Source organism: Pinus tabuliformis, chromosome J (genome assembly GCF_031772625.1).
Source record: "Pinus tabuliformis cultivar Carrire ecotype Pingquan chromosome J, CPIR1, whole genome shotgun sequence".
NCBI classification, from domain to species: Eukaryota; Viridiplantae; Streptophyta; class Pinopsida; order Pinales; family Pinaceae; genus Pinus; species Pinus tabuliformis.
Window position 1 is genome coordinate 640,604,122 of NC_142295.1, and position 13,339 is coordinate 640,617,460.

Consider the following 13,339-nt stretch of genomic DNA (forward strand, 5'->3'; position numbering starts at 1 on the left):
AAAGTTAGAGACTATTAGCAAAGACTGATGGACGCATCAGAGATTGCCGTACTCTCTATCTAGGATGGCATGGTCCAACCACTTGATCTGGGATCAAGATTTGTGAGGTCTGGGACCTCTGGACTGACTATGTCAGTCGGGGAATGATGTCTTTGTGACTGACCCACTTCTGTTCTGAAATAAAGAAGCCAGCAAAGCAAGTTTCGGCGGGATGACTCACGATGTTGATTGCACTAATAGATGGAGTTCTCCCTAGTTGAGAGGGAGTGTTAAATTTGGACAACTAGGTCCAAACTCCATGTTCTGATGCTCAGATTAAGAGGCTAATATTTTTGTTGGATTCCTCTTTCTGAGAGGTGTAAAATCCATATAAAAATAGTCTTAATCCGATGAGCAGAACTTATATTGTGAATTTATTATTCTTAATAAATTATATGTGCAAGGTCAGCCAGTTTTGTAATGTAGGCTCACATGCCCAACAGATGTGTCACACACCCTCATTGATGGATATATATACAGGAAAAGTTGGAGAGAATTTCATCACAACTCAAATCACATCTTCCTCTCTCATCTTAGAGAGTACGCTACCTGGAGGACGAATTTCAGCCACACGTGGGAAGGACGAAGAGGACAGACCGTACGGATTTTCTGCTGCTAGGGTTTCGCAGAAAGTTTGACCAGCGTTGACTTTGGTCAACGCTTGGTCCAATCAAGCTGAAAATTGGTGGAAAGTTCGATTTTTGAAGGTCGTACTATCTGGCACAAAAATCGAGGTCAAAGGGTTGACCGTTTTGCTGCTGCGTTGACTTTTGTAGAATTGACTTGGGTTGACTCATCTACTAGTTGGAGGGATCTTGTGACACATCTGGGCTGGCTGACCAATGGAGACTTTGTTGGTTAAAGCATCCTGTTGACCGCCAAAACGAACACACACATTTTTCCTGTTTCTGATTTGTCTTCTAGATCTGCTTATATGTTCTATCTGCATTTTGCTTAACTACTTGTATGATTGCTGTGAGAAAAGTGAAATTGCTCTTAGCATAGAACATCTACAAAACTTAACAAGATTTATATCAAAGGGAAAGATTCAAAGATCTCAAGATAATGACTCCCAAGCATTTGCAACTTAGTCCAAGAGTGGTGGAGGAAGAAAGAAGTTTGATTTCCAAAGAGGAAATACAAATAGAAGACTTGCTCCTCAAGAAAAGAAAGATATGTCTATAATTCAATGTTATCGTTGTCACAAGTTTGGTCACTGTAGAAACTAATGTCATGATAGAATAAATAATAAAAAGAGATTCAAATCAAAATGAGAGGGTGGGCAAGAAAATAAGGAAGGCCTGGCTGCCAGCGTAACTAAACAATGCCCCTGCAGTGTTTTCTAGGGTGAGAGTTGCGGCATTCCAAGAATATGTTCACAAGTTCGTCACTTGGAGAGCATCTCGATTGGACATTTTGGGACTGCCTGCGTGTATTAACTATTATCTAGATTCAATAGCTCTATTGGCTTTGCAAATGCATAACCTTACCTTTACGCTCTAATATTACTGTCATAGAAAAGTGGGATTCTTGGAATAGCCAACGATCAATCTATTTTTTCTACTCCTGCTCCCGAGCTGTGAGTCGAGATTGAAAGGGCTTTCTCAAAGGTGAGGTTGCGCTCGACCAACTTTGAGTTAGGAAGTGGTAATTTGAAAAGGTATATTCGAGCTAAGTACTGAGCACTTACTAACTCAATTGAACCCTTTCAATGTCTCTTCTTCGGAGCCCTTCCTTTTCGAATTCTCTCCACCAAATTATGCCATTCTAGTCCTACCATCGTAAAGAAACAACTGTTCTTGATAACACGTGCCCAGTGAGTAAGTAAGTCAGTGAGTGAAGTGGCAGTCCCGATAGCCAATGATCAAGAAAAAGGAAAGCAACATGCTTCAACAACAGACACTGGAGATGATGAGCATCCAAAGAAACCCAAGAATGAAGGTCTAGGAAACAACAATTATTTCTTTTTCTCTGCCCTTGCGGCTCTATTGCAGATAACAGTGACATGTGGTTGGTAGATAGTGGTGCCTCCAAACATATGACTGGAGATTGTGGCAGTCTCACAAAGCTGGTGGAGAAGAAATCAACACAAAGAGTGGAACTTGGAGATAACAACAAATATGTAGTCAAAGGTGTTGGGTCAACTTCCTTCCAATTGGAATTAGGTGAAAAAATATTCATTTAAATGATGTATTGTATGTGCCTGGATTGAAAAAGAATTTGATTTCTACTTCATCTTTAGAAGATAAAGGATATAGAGTTTCTTTCATTGATGGATAAGTCCTTGTATGGCACAAGGGCTCAAGTATAGATTTTGCCAAAGTGATTGGGATTAGAGGAGGAGGCTAGTATAGACTCCTAGGATGACCATCTCAAGAATTAGTGCTTAATCACATTGATTTGTGTGAATTATGGCACATGAATTAAAACATGAAGGGATACGCAAAGGTTGTGCACTTGGCAAGAATGTCAAGGGATCCTTTCTGTGTAGTGATAGTAGGCCTAAGGGAATCTTAGATCCAATACATTCTGATGTATGTGAACCTATGACAACACCATCCCTGGGTGGCTTCCTATACTACGCAGCTTTTATTGATGACTTCTCCCCAAAGACATGGATTTATTTCATGGAGACCTAGGATGAGGTCTTCAACAAGTTTCAAGAATTCAAGGCTCGGGTAGAAAGCATGTCAGGAAATAAGATCAAGATTAAGAGGTTAGATAATGGAGGAGAGTACACTTCCAAGGAACTCATTGCCTTCTGCAAGGAAGCTGGAATTAAGGAGTTGATAGTCCCTTATAATCCCCAACAAAATGGGGTTGCTGAAAGAAAGAACAGATCCATGATAGAAGCTTCTAAGGCAGTGTTGCACGAAGCGCCCCCCCCGGTTCCAAGCCCCGAAGCGCGTCTCGTACGGAAGCGCCTAGGAAGCTTGGCCGGAAGCGCGCTTCCGAAATTTTTAGACGCTTCCTGGAAATTTGGAAGCGCCGAAGCGCGCTTCGTACGACGCTTCCCAGACGCTTCCCAGACGCTTCCCAGGCGCTTCCCAGACGCTTCCCAGACGCTTCCGTACGCTTCCAGAAAAGCTTCCGGAAAAGCATTTAGAAAATCGTTTTTTTTTCAATTTTTTTTTAAATTTTAGGTGAGTTTGCTTGTTGGGGGTGGGTCCACCTTGGGTTAGGGTGACAAATGAAAGCAAAAAAAAATATAAATATAGCAGATGCTCCCTCATGGTAATGTTAAATTCTTAAAGTAAAAGTGACATTCTCCTTTATTTTTCATTTTCATCCTTTTACTTAAATTTTTAACATTACCATGAAATGACTCAGAATGTTTGAGAGTGGTTCCAGCCTCATTGGACTTCATATGGAGAAAATAGAATTTCATATCCTATTCAAAATTCAGCAGACTTAACAGTTTTCAGGTATTCAGGATCAATGGGATTGTGGCATTTCATTAGATTATATCAAGTATGAAGGTATGCGATTAGCATTTAATCAAGAGCACCAAGCCCTATATGTACCCTGGTGTTGGTGGTGTTAATTGTTGAACTCCTTTGTCACGCGGCACGCCCTTAGCAAAAAATTACCTTTCAATCAAGTCAAAATCATCGATCAAACATGTTAAGCTTTTTCTACCATATTTTAAGTCTTGAATTAGGTAGTTTGATCAAAATTGGGCAATGTTGACTAATATCCCTAGACAATCGAGGTAGACGCAAAGGCTAGACAAGAGGAGAAGAATCTAGATTCTAGATCATTAATGTACAATGGATGTTATATCTATCTTGATTTATGCAAAAATATGCATGTTTTCATGTCTTCTACAATTAATTTGGTATTTGGGATGTTTGTTTTGAGTATAAATGCAAAAAAATATAAAATATATATATATATATATAGCAGACGCTTCCGCGGACGCTTCGCTTCCTAGATTTTTGGAAAATGACGCTTCGGCGTCCCCGCTTCCAAAAAAACGCTTCCGCTTCGCTCCCGCTTCGTGCAACATTGTTCTAAGGCGATGATTCATGACCAAGATTTACCTATGTTCTTATGGGGAGAAGCATCTGCAACAATAGTTTATGTTCAAAATAGAAGTCCTCACCAGATATTGGTGGATAAGACTCCTAAAGAAGCATTCACAGGTGAGAAACTAGAGGCTGGGCATGTGAGGATCTATGGTTTTCTTGTCTATATCCATGCATCCAAGGAGAAAATGACGACTCTGGATTCTTCTAGGAAGAAGGGAATATTTGTTGGATATAGTGGTCATCAAAGGCCTATAAAATCTATGTTCGAGGACAACGATAGGTGGAAGTCAACCAAGGCAAATTCTAATGATGATGAGGAACATGAAGCTGCCAAAGATGTGGGTCCAAGTTCATTCGTACCTATGGATCATCTCGTAGACCAACAAGAAGAGCTAGAAGGGCCAAATGATTCAGTGGACCAGTTATTGTTCCAGAAACTAAGAAGAGGCCAGCTTGGCCTTGAAATACATTACAGGATGTTGAGAGACATGCAACTCCTTGTGGGACTTTCAGAGAAAGCAAGATACCTAAGAAGTATTCTAGATATGCAACACTAATGAGCCACCTCATTGACTCCAAGCCATCGAACTCTGAAGAGGCAACAAACCAACAAGTTTGGAAAGATGCATTAATGAAAGAATATCAATCCATCATGAAAAATGATGTATGGGAAAGTGTGTCTAGACCTGAAGGGAAGTTTGTGGTGACCTCGAAGTGGATATACAAGATCAAGTATGTAGTGGATGGAAGCATAGACAAGTACAAAGCTAGATTCGTGGCTAGGGGAGTCTCCCAGAAAGAGGGACAAGATTAGAAAGATACATTTGCTTTGGTTGGTAGGTACACTTCCATTAGATCTATTATTTCCATTGCTTCTATTATGGGTTGGAAACTACATCAGATGGATGTGAAGACAACTTTCCTCATTGGTGTGATTGAGGAAGAAGTGTACATAGAACAACCTCAAGGCTTTGAGGTGCATGGGAAGGAGTCTCATGTTTGCAAATTTAAGAAAGCTTTGTACAGATTCAAGTAGGCACCTAGAGCCTGGTACTCTTGGATTGATGGTTACTTGATGAGGCTTGGTTTCTCTAAAAGTGATGTTGATCCAAATCTTTACTTCAAAGTTGAGAAAGGTGAGGCTGTGATTTTATTACTATATGTTGATGACTTGTTTCTAGAAGGAGCAGAGAATCCCATTAATCAAGTTAAGAAGGATTTGACCTCTAAGTTTGACATGAAGGATTTGGGTTTGATGCACTACTATTGGGGATTAGAATTATAGCAAAAGCCGAGTGAGATCTTCCTTAGTTAAGGGAAGTATATTGTTACAATCCTTCAAAGATTTGGGATGATGGACTACAAGTCTGTGGCCACTCCCATGGTGACTAACCTAAAAAAGTTAAGAGATTCTGAGTCAGATATGGTGGATCCATCCATGTAGCGACAATTGGTTGGTTCCTTGATGTATTTGCTTAATACCAGGCCAAACATTTGCTTCACAATGAACACTTTGATTCGGTTTCAGGTGGAACTGAGACATGAGCATTGGATTGCAGCAAAGCATGTGCTGAGATATTTGTGGCACAATCAATTATGGTTTGAGATATGCATAAAACGGTAAAGTTCAGCTGCAAGGATATACAAATTTTGATTGGGTTGGGAGTGCAGAAGACAAGAGAAGTACATCATGATGTTGCGTCAATTTAGGCTCCACTATGATCTCTTGGATGAGTAGGAAGCAAACATCTGTCGCACTCAGTATTGCAGAGGCAGAGTACATTGCAGCTTGTTTGGGGAATTATGAAGTAGTATGGCTTCGACAACTACTTGCTAGATTATTTGATTAGGTGTGGGAACCGACCACGATACATTGTGATGATCAAAGTTGTATGAAGCTCTCTGAAAATCCAGTTTTTGATGACAGGTCAAAGCACATTGAGATCAAGTACTATTACATTCATGACATGGTACAGAAGGGAGCAATGAGACTCCAGTACATCTCTACAGATGAGAAAATTGCTAACATTCTCATGAAGTCTGTGTCTAGAGCGAAGTTTGTATACTTTAGGGACAATCTTGGAGTAGTTGAGAATGCCTCCCTTTGTGAGAGGGAGTGTTGGTATTGTGGCATCAGGGACAAGCATTCTCCCTAGGTCACAAGTGTGATTAGGTTGCCATGTAATGTGGTTAGGGAGAATGGTTTGGAAAGGATTGAGGCCCAGAATTACTCCCCAGTAGGGTTGAGTGGGTGCCTCTAGAATTAGGCCTAGAATTACTCCCTAGTAGGGTTGAGTGCATGCCTTTAGCATCAGGCCCAGAATTACTCCCCAGTAGGGTTGACTGGGAGCATTTAACATCTGGCCCAGATTACTCCCTAGATGGGTTGTGTTCCTAAGGTTTCATCATGGGTTAGAGGTGCTAACCAGGATTATGGTGAACCACTTGTCTGTATACCATGGGTCATAGGTGTTGATTAAAATTATGGTGACAAGTTGATGTTGGACACTGAGTTGATTCAACCTTTTTTTTGGAGAGATTTTTCAACAAGAGAACATCTAAAGAAGTTATTATGAATACTACCCTAGCTAAGAGGGAGTGTTGAATTTTGTGGCTATGGTCGGTCTTCATAATTAAATTTTTAACCCTTATGAAAGGATGAATATAAATGTGGATTTCAAGTCAGCTTCAAAAAGAGAGAATATCAATTTTTGAAATTTAAATTTTTATGCCTCCAAAAGTTAAGTCGGCCCTCCAAGAAAATCAAGTCGGCTTGCCCCCTTGTCACACCCATTCAGGCTACATAGTTCACTATATATAGGCTGTGTCACCGCATTCGGTGGTTTTCAAGCAAAAGAATCGAAATTCACCGAATTTGAAGGAGTGCCAAATTAAATCGAAACAAATTTGTCAAACTCAAAATCAAATTTCGTTTTGAATTCGAAATCGTTCTCTCCGCGAATACAATTGGCAAATTTGGAGTCAACACCTAATAAAATTTGTATGTGGTGTAGAAATTCAACAGAGGCGACAAAGGCGATAGTATTAGGCATGTCATTTTTATTTTTTTTAGTTTCTTGTGGTTTATGCAATCTGTGTGGTTTTGTTGGGGACCCCCAGTTTTCGTTACACCTAAGGATGCAGCCGGGACTGGCGGGAGCAGAATTCTTTCCTTTCCCTCCTCTAAACTCAAGGTAAACCGTCAAAGTTAAACCTTGAGTTCCAACTTCCGACTAACTTTTGAAGTATACTCTGTGTGGCTGTCTCGACTCTTGACTCAAACTATGGAGGCTTGTTGTAACTTATAGCAGTTACAGGCGTACAAACTTACATTGAACGCCTGCCAAGCTTATTCAGCAGTCGCAACAAATTCATTATATATATATATATATATATATATTTATAATTTCTTGGTATGTTGAATTTAATGTCGAGTTTTATTCAAAAAATTTCACTGTCTAATTTTTGTTGAACTTCAAGGTCGTCGAACTCGAATTCAAATTCGAACCAGGTGACATAGTATATAGGCCACTCATCCTCCTCCTCAAGACACAATTCAGATCATGCAAGAAGATCATTTGCTCATCTATGCGACGAAGACACAAGAGAAGAAGGGTGAAGTTGACCAGAACCTTCCAGCTTTTGATTGAGCTCTTTATCTCTTTCTTTTTGACCTCGCACATGTGACAGGAGGCCGAAGTTTCTGAGGTAGTTTCGTTGGCAGAAGACTGAATTTTTCTGGGGTAGTTTAGTTGGCAGCAGGATGAAATTCTGAGGCAGAACAGAAGGCCAAATTTCATCCTAGTGGATCAGAGTTGACTGAATTCTTTTGGGCATCAGTTTGGCTTGGCTTGAAGACAGTTTGACCAGGGCTTTGTTGCTGGTCAGTTTGATTTTTATTTTGACTGGAAACATCAGATGTATCTCTTGTTGAATTGAATAATCTCATCTATGAAAACAGTTGCTGAGAATTTTCCTAGAAGAGGGTTTTCCCAGGATAAAATTTGTGGTGTCTTTGTGCATCATTGTTTTATTGTGATCTCTACTGTCCTACTGCATTTTATGGTTGAATTTCTGAAGTATAATTGCTTAATGATAAACTGGAAGTGCTGAATATCTATATCATCAGAAATAATTATCAGTTTCAGGAATTTGTGCTTGTTTCTATTGCACTTAAAAAATTAACAGTCAGGTGGCCTATTTTATAAACATTATTATTTGATCCTGACTCATGTTGACAGTTGCTCACTTGCTAGATAAGTTATTCAAATGTTTTATGATTTTATCTTCTAAATGTCTACTTTCTATTATATGCTTAAATTTTTGATACTTTCTACCTTCTATTATCTGTGATATGTTTAAAAATTTGATGTATACTTGTAATTGCTAGAATCTAGATGGTTGATGCTTGAATAATTAATCATTAATATACAATGGATGCCATGCCTATCTTGATTTATGTACAAATATTTATGTTTTCACATCTTCTACGACTAATTTGGTATTTTGGATTTTGCTTTTAATATAAATGCAACTAATATATAGACATTTCTGAGATGCTTTGCATTCGAAGATGTTTGGAAAATCACGCTCGCTTCCAAAAATTGTCCCCTTGTCCCCTGTTCGTCCCCCCTTCATGCAACATTGCTTGATATTAACACAGAAATGTGTTCTAATTATGAACTGTGTTAGAGATTGTTTTGTGGTCAGTTTGTCAGAATTTACTCTTGTACATTTGGGAGAGAAAGAGATGTCAGTAGGAAAAAATCTAATGGAATGGCAATCCCCCTTTCCCCATAAGAGTAGGGGGACGCTGTTACATTATTGAACTGATCTGGCTTATTTGGAATTGTAAGCCTTCGCTGACTGATCTGGCTTATTTGGAATTGTAAGCCTTCGCTGTAAGGGTGCAGCTGCAAAATTTTGGACTCAATATACATTTGTTTCTTTTAATAATAATAGATCAAATAAACCTAAGTGTCATAAGTTGTAATCCTTCACCCTTCTGATCAGCCAATGACGAGAGCTCTTGTAAATCCACCACTTGTATTATTCAATTACAAAATAGATTGTATTTATTGTTTACTGATTTCCTTCCCCTCTTCTATTCGGATTGTGTGTTTTATCGTTAAATAACATTCCGTTCATAACAGCAGGCTTCAGCATATATCTCATTGTATCTGATTCTAAGGTTGTGCATTTTGGAGTAAGATTATAAATCCATCACCACTTAGGAGTCTTATGCTTCAGGGTATTCATTTTGTTTTGATTTTACCAGCACCGAACTTTCTCTTCCTTTTTCTAGAATCATGTCTCTTTTGATTTAATCCTTTTGATCGACTTCGTTGGTGTTCGCATACTCATGGACATGTCAACCTACCGTAGTCATTTTCAGATCCTTACTTTCCATGATGTTAATCCATTTATCTCGTCCCTTTTAAGGACAAGTAAAGCTTTTTATCTTCTAAAGACCAAATGCTATAGCCTTTTTGGTGGATAATAAAGCTGTGTTGACTGAAAAATCTGACATTGTTTGTCCTTTTATTTGCAGAGATATCAACCTGAGGCCTCAGACCCTGAGTTAAGTGGAGCTCTTTCTTCTATCTTATGGGAGTTGGCCTTGCTATCAAAGCATTATCATCCAGCTGTTTCTGAATTGGCTGACAATATTGCTAGCATGAGCATGTCTCATAATTCTGCTGTTCTTTCAACTCTTTCTCCACCAGATGCCTTCAGGACCTATTCAACAAAGGAGGGTGCCTTTAGGCCTCCAATCCATCAGGCCAAGCCAACCCGGAAAAGAAAGTCCAATCATGCGAGTACAGTTTCATTTCTTTCTTCAGAGGAGCAGATTAAGGCTGTTGAAGATACCAATTCAGTTAGAAAAAAGTTTACTACGCATTTTAAGGTGCTTAGAGATATTAAAGAGAATGAAATTCTGAGAAGGGAGCTAAATACTACTTTATCATCCCTAAGGTTGTATGAGCAATATAAAGCTAGAAAGTCAAGGAAATTGAAGAAAGTTACTAGTGGATAGCATTCTTGAAAATCAGATGCTTGGATTTCAATGTTTATCTGGGTTGAATATATTGTCCCTCTTTAGCTATATTTTTTAAATATAAAAGGGTTCTTGCATTTTTTGGTTTAAATTATTGGCCAGTATATGTTAAGCAATATAAATATTGCTTCAGATTGGTATCTAATCAACAAATTCTAGTTCTGGAAGATGCTATTGATGAGAAGGCTACTAAAAAAGTGCGGGGTGTATATTGTCTAGTTTTAAACTTCCCATCATCGAAGTGGTGACTATTTCTGATTCTATATTAAGAGAATCCATTCTGAACCACTGTTATTGCTATTTAAATAGCGATAGATTCTAAATTCATGGGTAATACACGATCTCTTACATTTATGTTCGAACTGTATTGGAGATGATACCAACTCAAGTTATGTGAACGAGTTGATTGTAGAATCTAATCACATTAACATGTCGATTTCCATTAGGTTTCTATTTCAAAACTTAATGGAACGACTGAGGTATCGCTATTGGATTTAAACTATATTACAAAAGAGAAATTTGAGAAACGCTACAAATTTTCATACCTCAGTCGTTCCATTATTTTATTTTATTTTGAGAAACGCTACAAAGAGAAACTTGTTTGGAGTGTTTTTATTTTATTTTTATATTTTTTATATTTTTCTTTGGCAACTTTATAACAGGCAAAATATTGCTTTGGTATAAGGTTATTTAACAAAATATGCATCAATCAGTCACTGTGATTAAGTGACTTCAATAAAAGTACCATTAGTTAAGACAGTGGTTAGGCAATTAGGTAATAATAGATGAGATTCCCCTCAGATGACTTCCTTGATAATAAAAATACCATTAGTTAAGAAAGTGGTTAGGTAATTAGGTAATAATAAATGAGACTCCCCTCAGATGACTTCATTGATAAACATTCTATATATTTATTGACACATTTTTTAACATGGTATCATGTTTTATGAATGAGAAATGTGAGCTTAAAATGTTTGTAAGCCACCGCGATAAAGGTAGGCTATATAAAATTGGTATATAAAAATTGTATTTGTAGAAAATAATTGATATGTTTAATAATTGATATGTTTTTTCAATCTGATATTTCAAGTTAGTTAGCTAAAACATAAGCAACTCAGTAAAACAAAAAAGAAAAGAAAGAGGAGAAAATATTGATTTGTGGCAATACACTGTTAGGGTAAAGAGAGGAAGAGAAGATACATAAAGCAATCCTAACCAATGATTCCTAAGAAGACCAAAGCCACCATACAAGACAACAATCCCTTGAAGATGTGGTAACAACCACGAGTGTTGACATACCAGCTTCCATAATTGTACAACTAGTGGATCAACAAAGAATCCATATGAATCTATAGCCGACACCCTGTAGATAATGAAGATGAATCTTTTCGAGGCTTATTGAAGATAAAGAAGCCCCAACATATTTACATTGGTCTCAACCTCCCATACAGTAGATAAAATATATATCACTCTGATTCCTTGATTCGTCCTTCCCTCTGAGAATGAAAACATGTGAATCACAAAAACACGATGGAAATAAATCACCACAACAGTCTTGAATAGTTATGGATGGCGATATATAAGTTATTAGAGGAAAATGCATGTTAATATGTGATTTAGATAACCCCATATTATATAAACTAAAATAAAAGGCAACTTGGAAAAACATCATCTTGATACAGGAACAAAATGGTGAAAATCAGTTTTTCTTGCATTTCTATTAACCCAAGCACTCCATTTTGCATTGATACTAGTCCTAACAGTATAATAAAGAACAATGTGTAGAGACATTGCCATCACAAAGTGATAACAAGGGGTGATGTCTATGCAATGCCCTAACTCAGAAAACTAAAGATGTTATAATTATTCTAAAGATGATTTCATGGAGGTTTTGTTATGCAAATTTCACAAATAATTTCAGTTCATTTTTTTTAGCAAAACATCATAGTTTGTGTGTTTCTAGGAAGGCATTAAAATTTATTTGAAACATTTATAACACTTATAGATGTTAAGCCTAATTGAGAAGAAATGTTTAGAACCCTTGAATGCTGCATATATAAAAATCAGCGTACCCTTTTGGAACAAGACCAGAAGAGACTTGTCTAGACTTTGATCCAAATAATTTTAGAAGACAATTTTAAGAAAATTGTGAGGTGGAAGTTTATCCCCAGTGTGTGAAACTATGATGAAAAATGGTAATAATGACAAACATTATTATTTTTTAAAGAATGGAGAGAGATTTCCTTATAGTAATGAACTTGGTTTTTGTAGGAATTTACAGGGTAAGTTCCTCAGACAGAACACCAAAGGACACTGCTCACAAACAGATCACAGATCAATACACCAGTATTTTGATGTGGTTAAAACCTTCAAAGAGGGAAACAGTCCACGGCCTGAGCCAACGCGGCCACTTTAGACAATTTATTAATAAAAGAATGAAAATTTACATATGCTTCTCTCATAGACGGATTACACTACAATTGACCCTCCATGCTCTTTAAATAGAGATCATGGACCAATCGGGTGCTAAGCCACGGATCAAGTGTCGGTAATACCGATGATAGAATGAACCGTCGGATCACTACATATCGTGACCGTCGGATTGTAAGTTACAAAATGTACATAGTAAAGAAACACACTTTACCTAACTCTATACTAGACCAAGTTGTACTTAACTATTGCCTATGTGTCGGAATATCCTAACACCCCCCCTTAAGAACAACTTGGGATAAGATTGAAGGATTTACAAATATGACACAATAGGAGAAGGAAGGAGGCACTAGAGCCTATCCCCCCTTAGTGACAACTTCGTGAACTCCAACCATAAATCAAAGTTTAGTGAACTTCGCCTTTGTGAGAGCCTTTGTAAAGATGTCTGCAACTTGATCCTCTGTTGAACAATATTGCACTTCAAGAACATGGTCGTGAATGAGCTTTCTGATGAAGTGCATGTGCAGTTCAATGTGTTTGATGCGCTGATGTTGGACTGGATCTTTGCATAGCTGAATGGCACTTTGATTATCACACCAAAGTGTGGTCGGATGCTGCTGTTGAAAGCCAAACTCTGACAGGATCTGACGAAGCCACAAGGCTTCCTTACTAGCTTCTACGACACCACAATACTCTGCTTCTGCTGAAGAAAGGGAAATGGCACCTTGTTTCTTGCAAGCCCATGTAATAGGTCCTGAACCAAGAGTGAACACATAACCTG

General features: G+C 37.9%; 1 protein-coding gene across 1 annotated transcript in view; it reads left to right on the forward strand.

The window, feature by feature from the left end:
• LOC149228557 (nucleolar complex-associated protein 3-like) overlaps window positions 1-10,219 on the forward strand; it is a 214,261-nt gene extending 204,042 nt beyond the window's left edge. The window contains exon 11 of the mRNA XM_089380803.1: window positions 9,622-10,219. Coding sequence (XP_089236929.1) covers window positions 9,622-10,107 — 486 coding nt within the window. The 3' untranslated portion in view covers window positions 10,108-10,219. The remainder of the gene's footprint in view (window positions 1-9,621) is intronic.
• The last annotated feature ends 3,120 nt before the right edge of the window (window positions 10,220-13,339 follow it).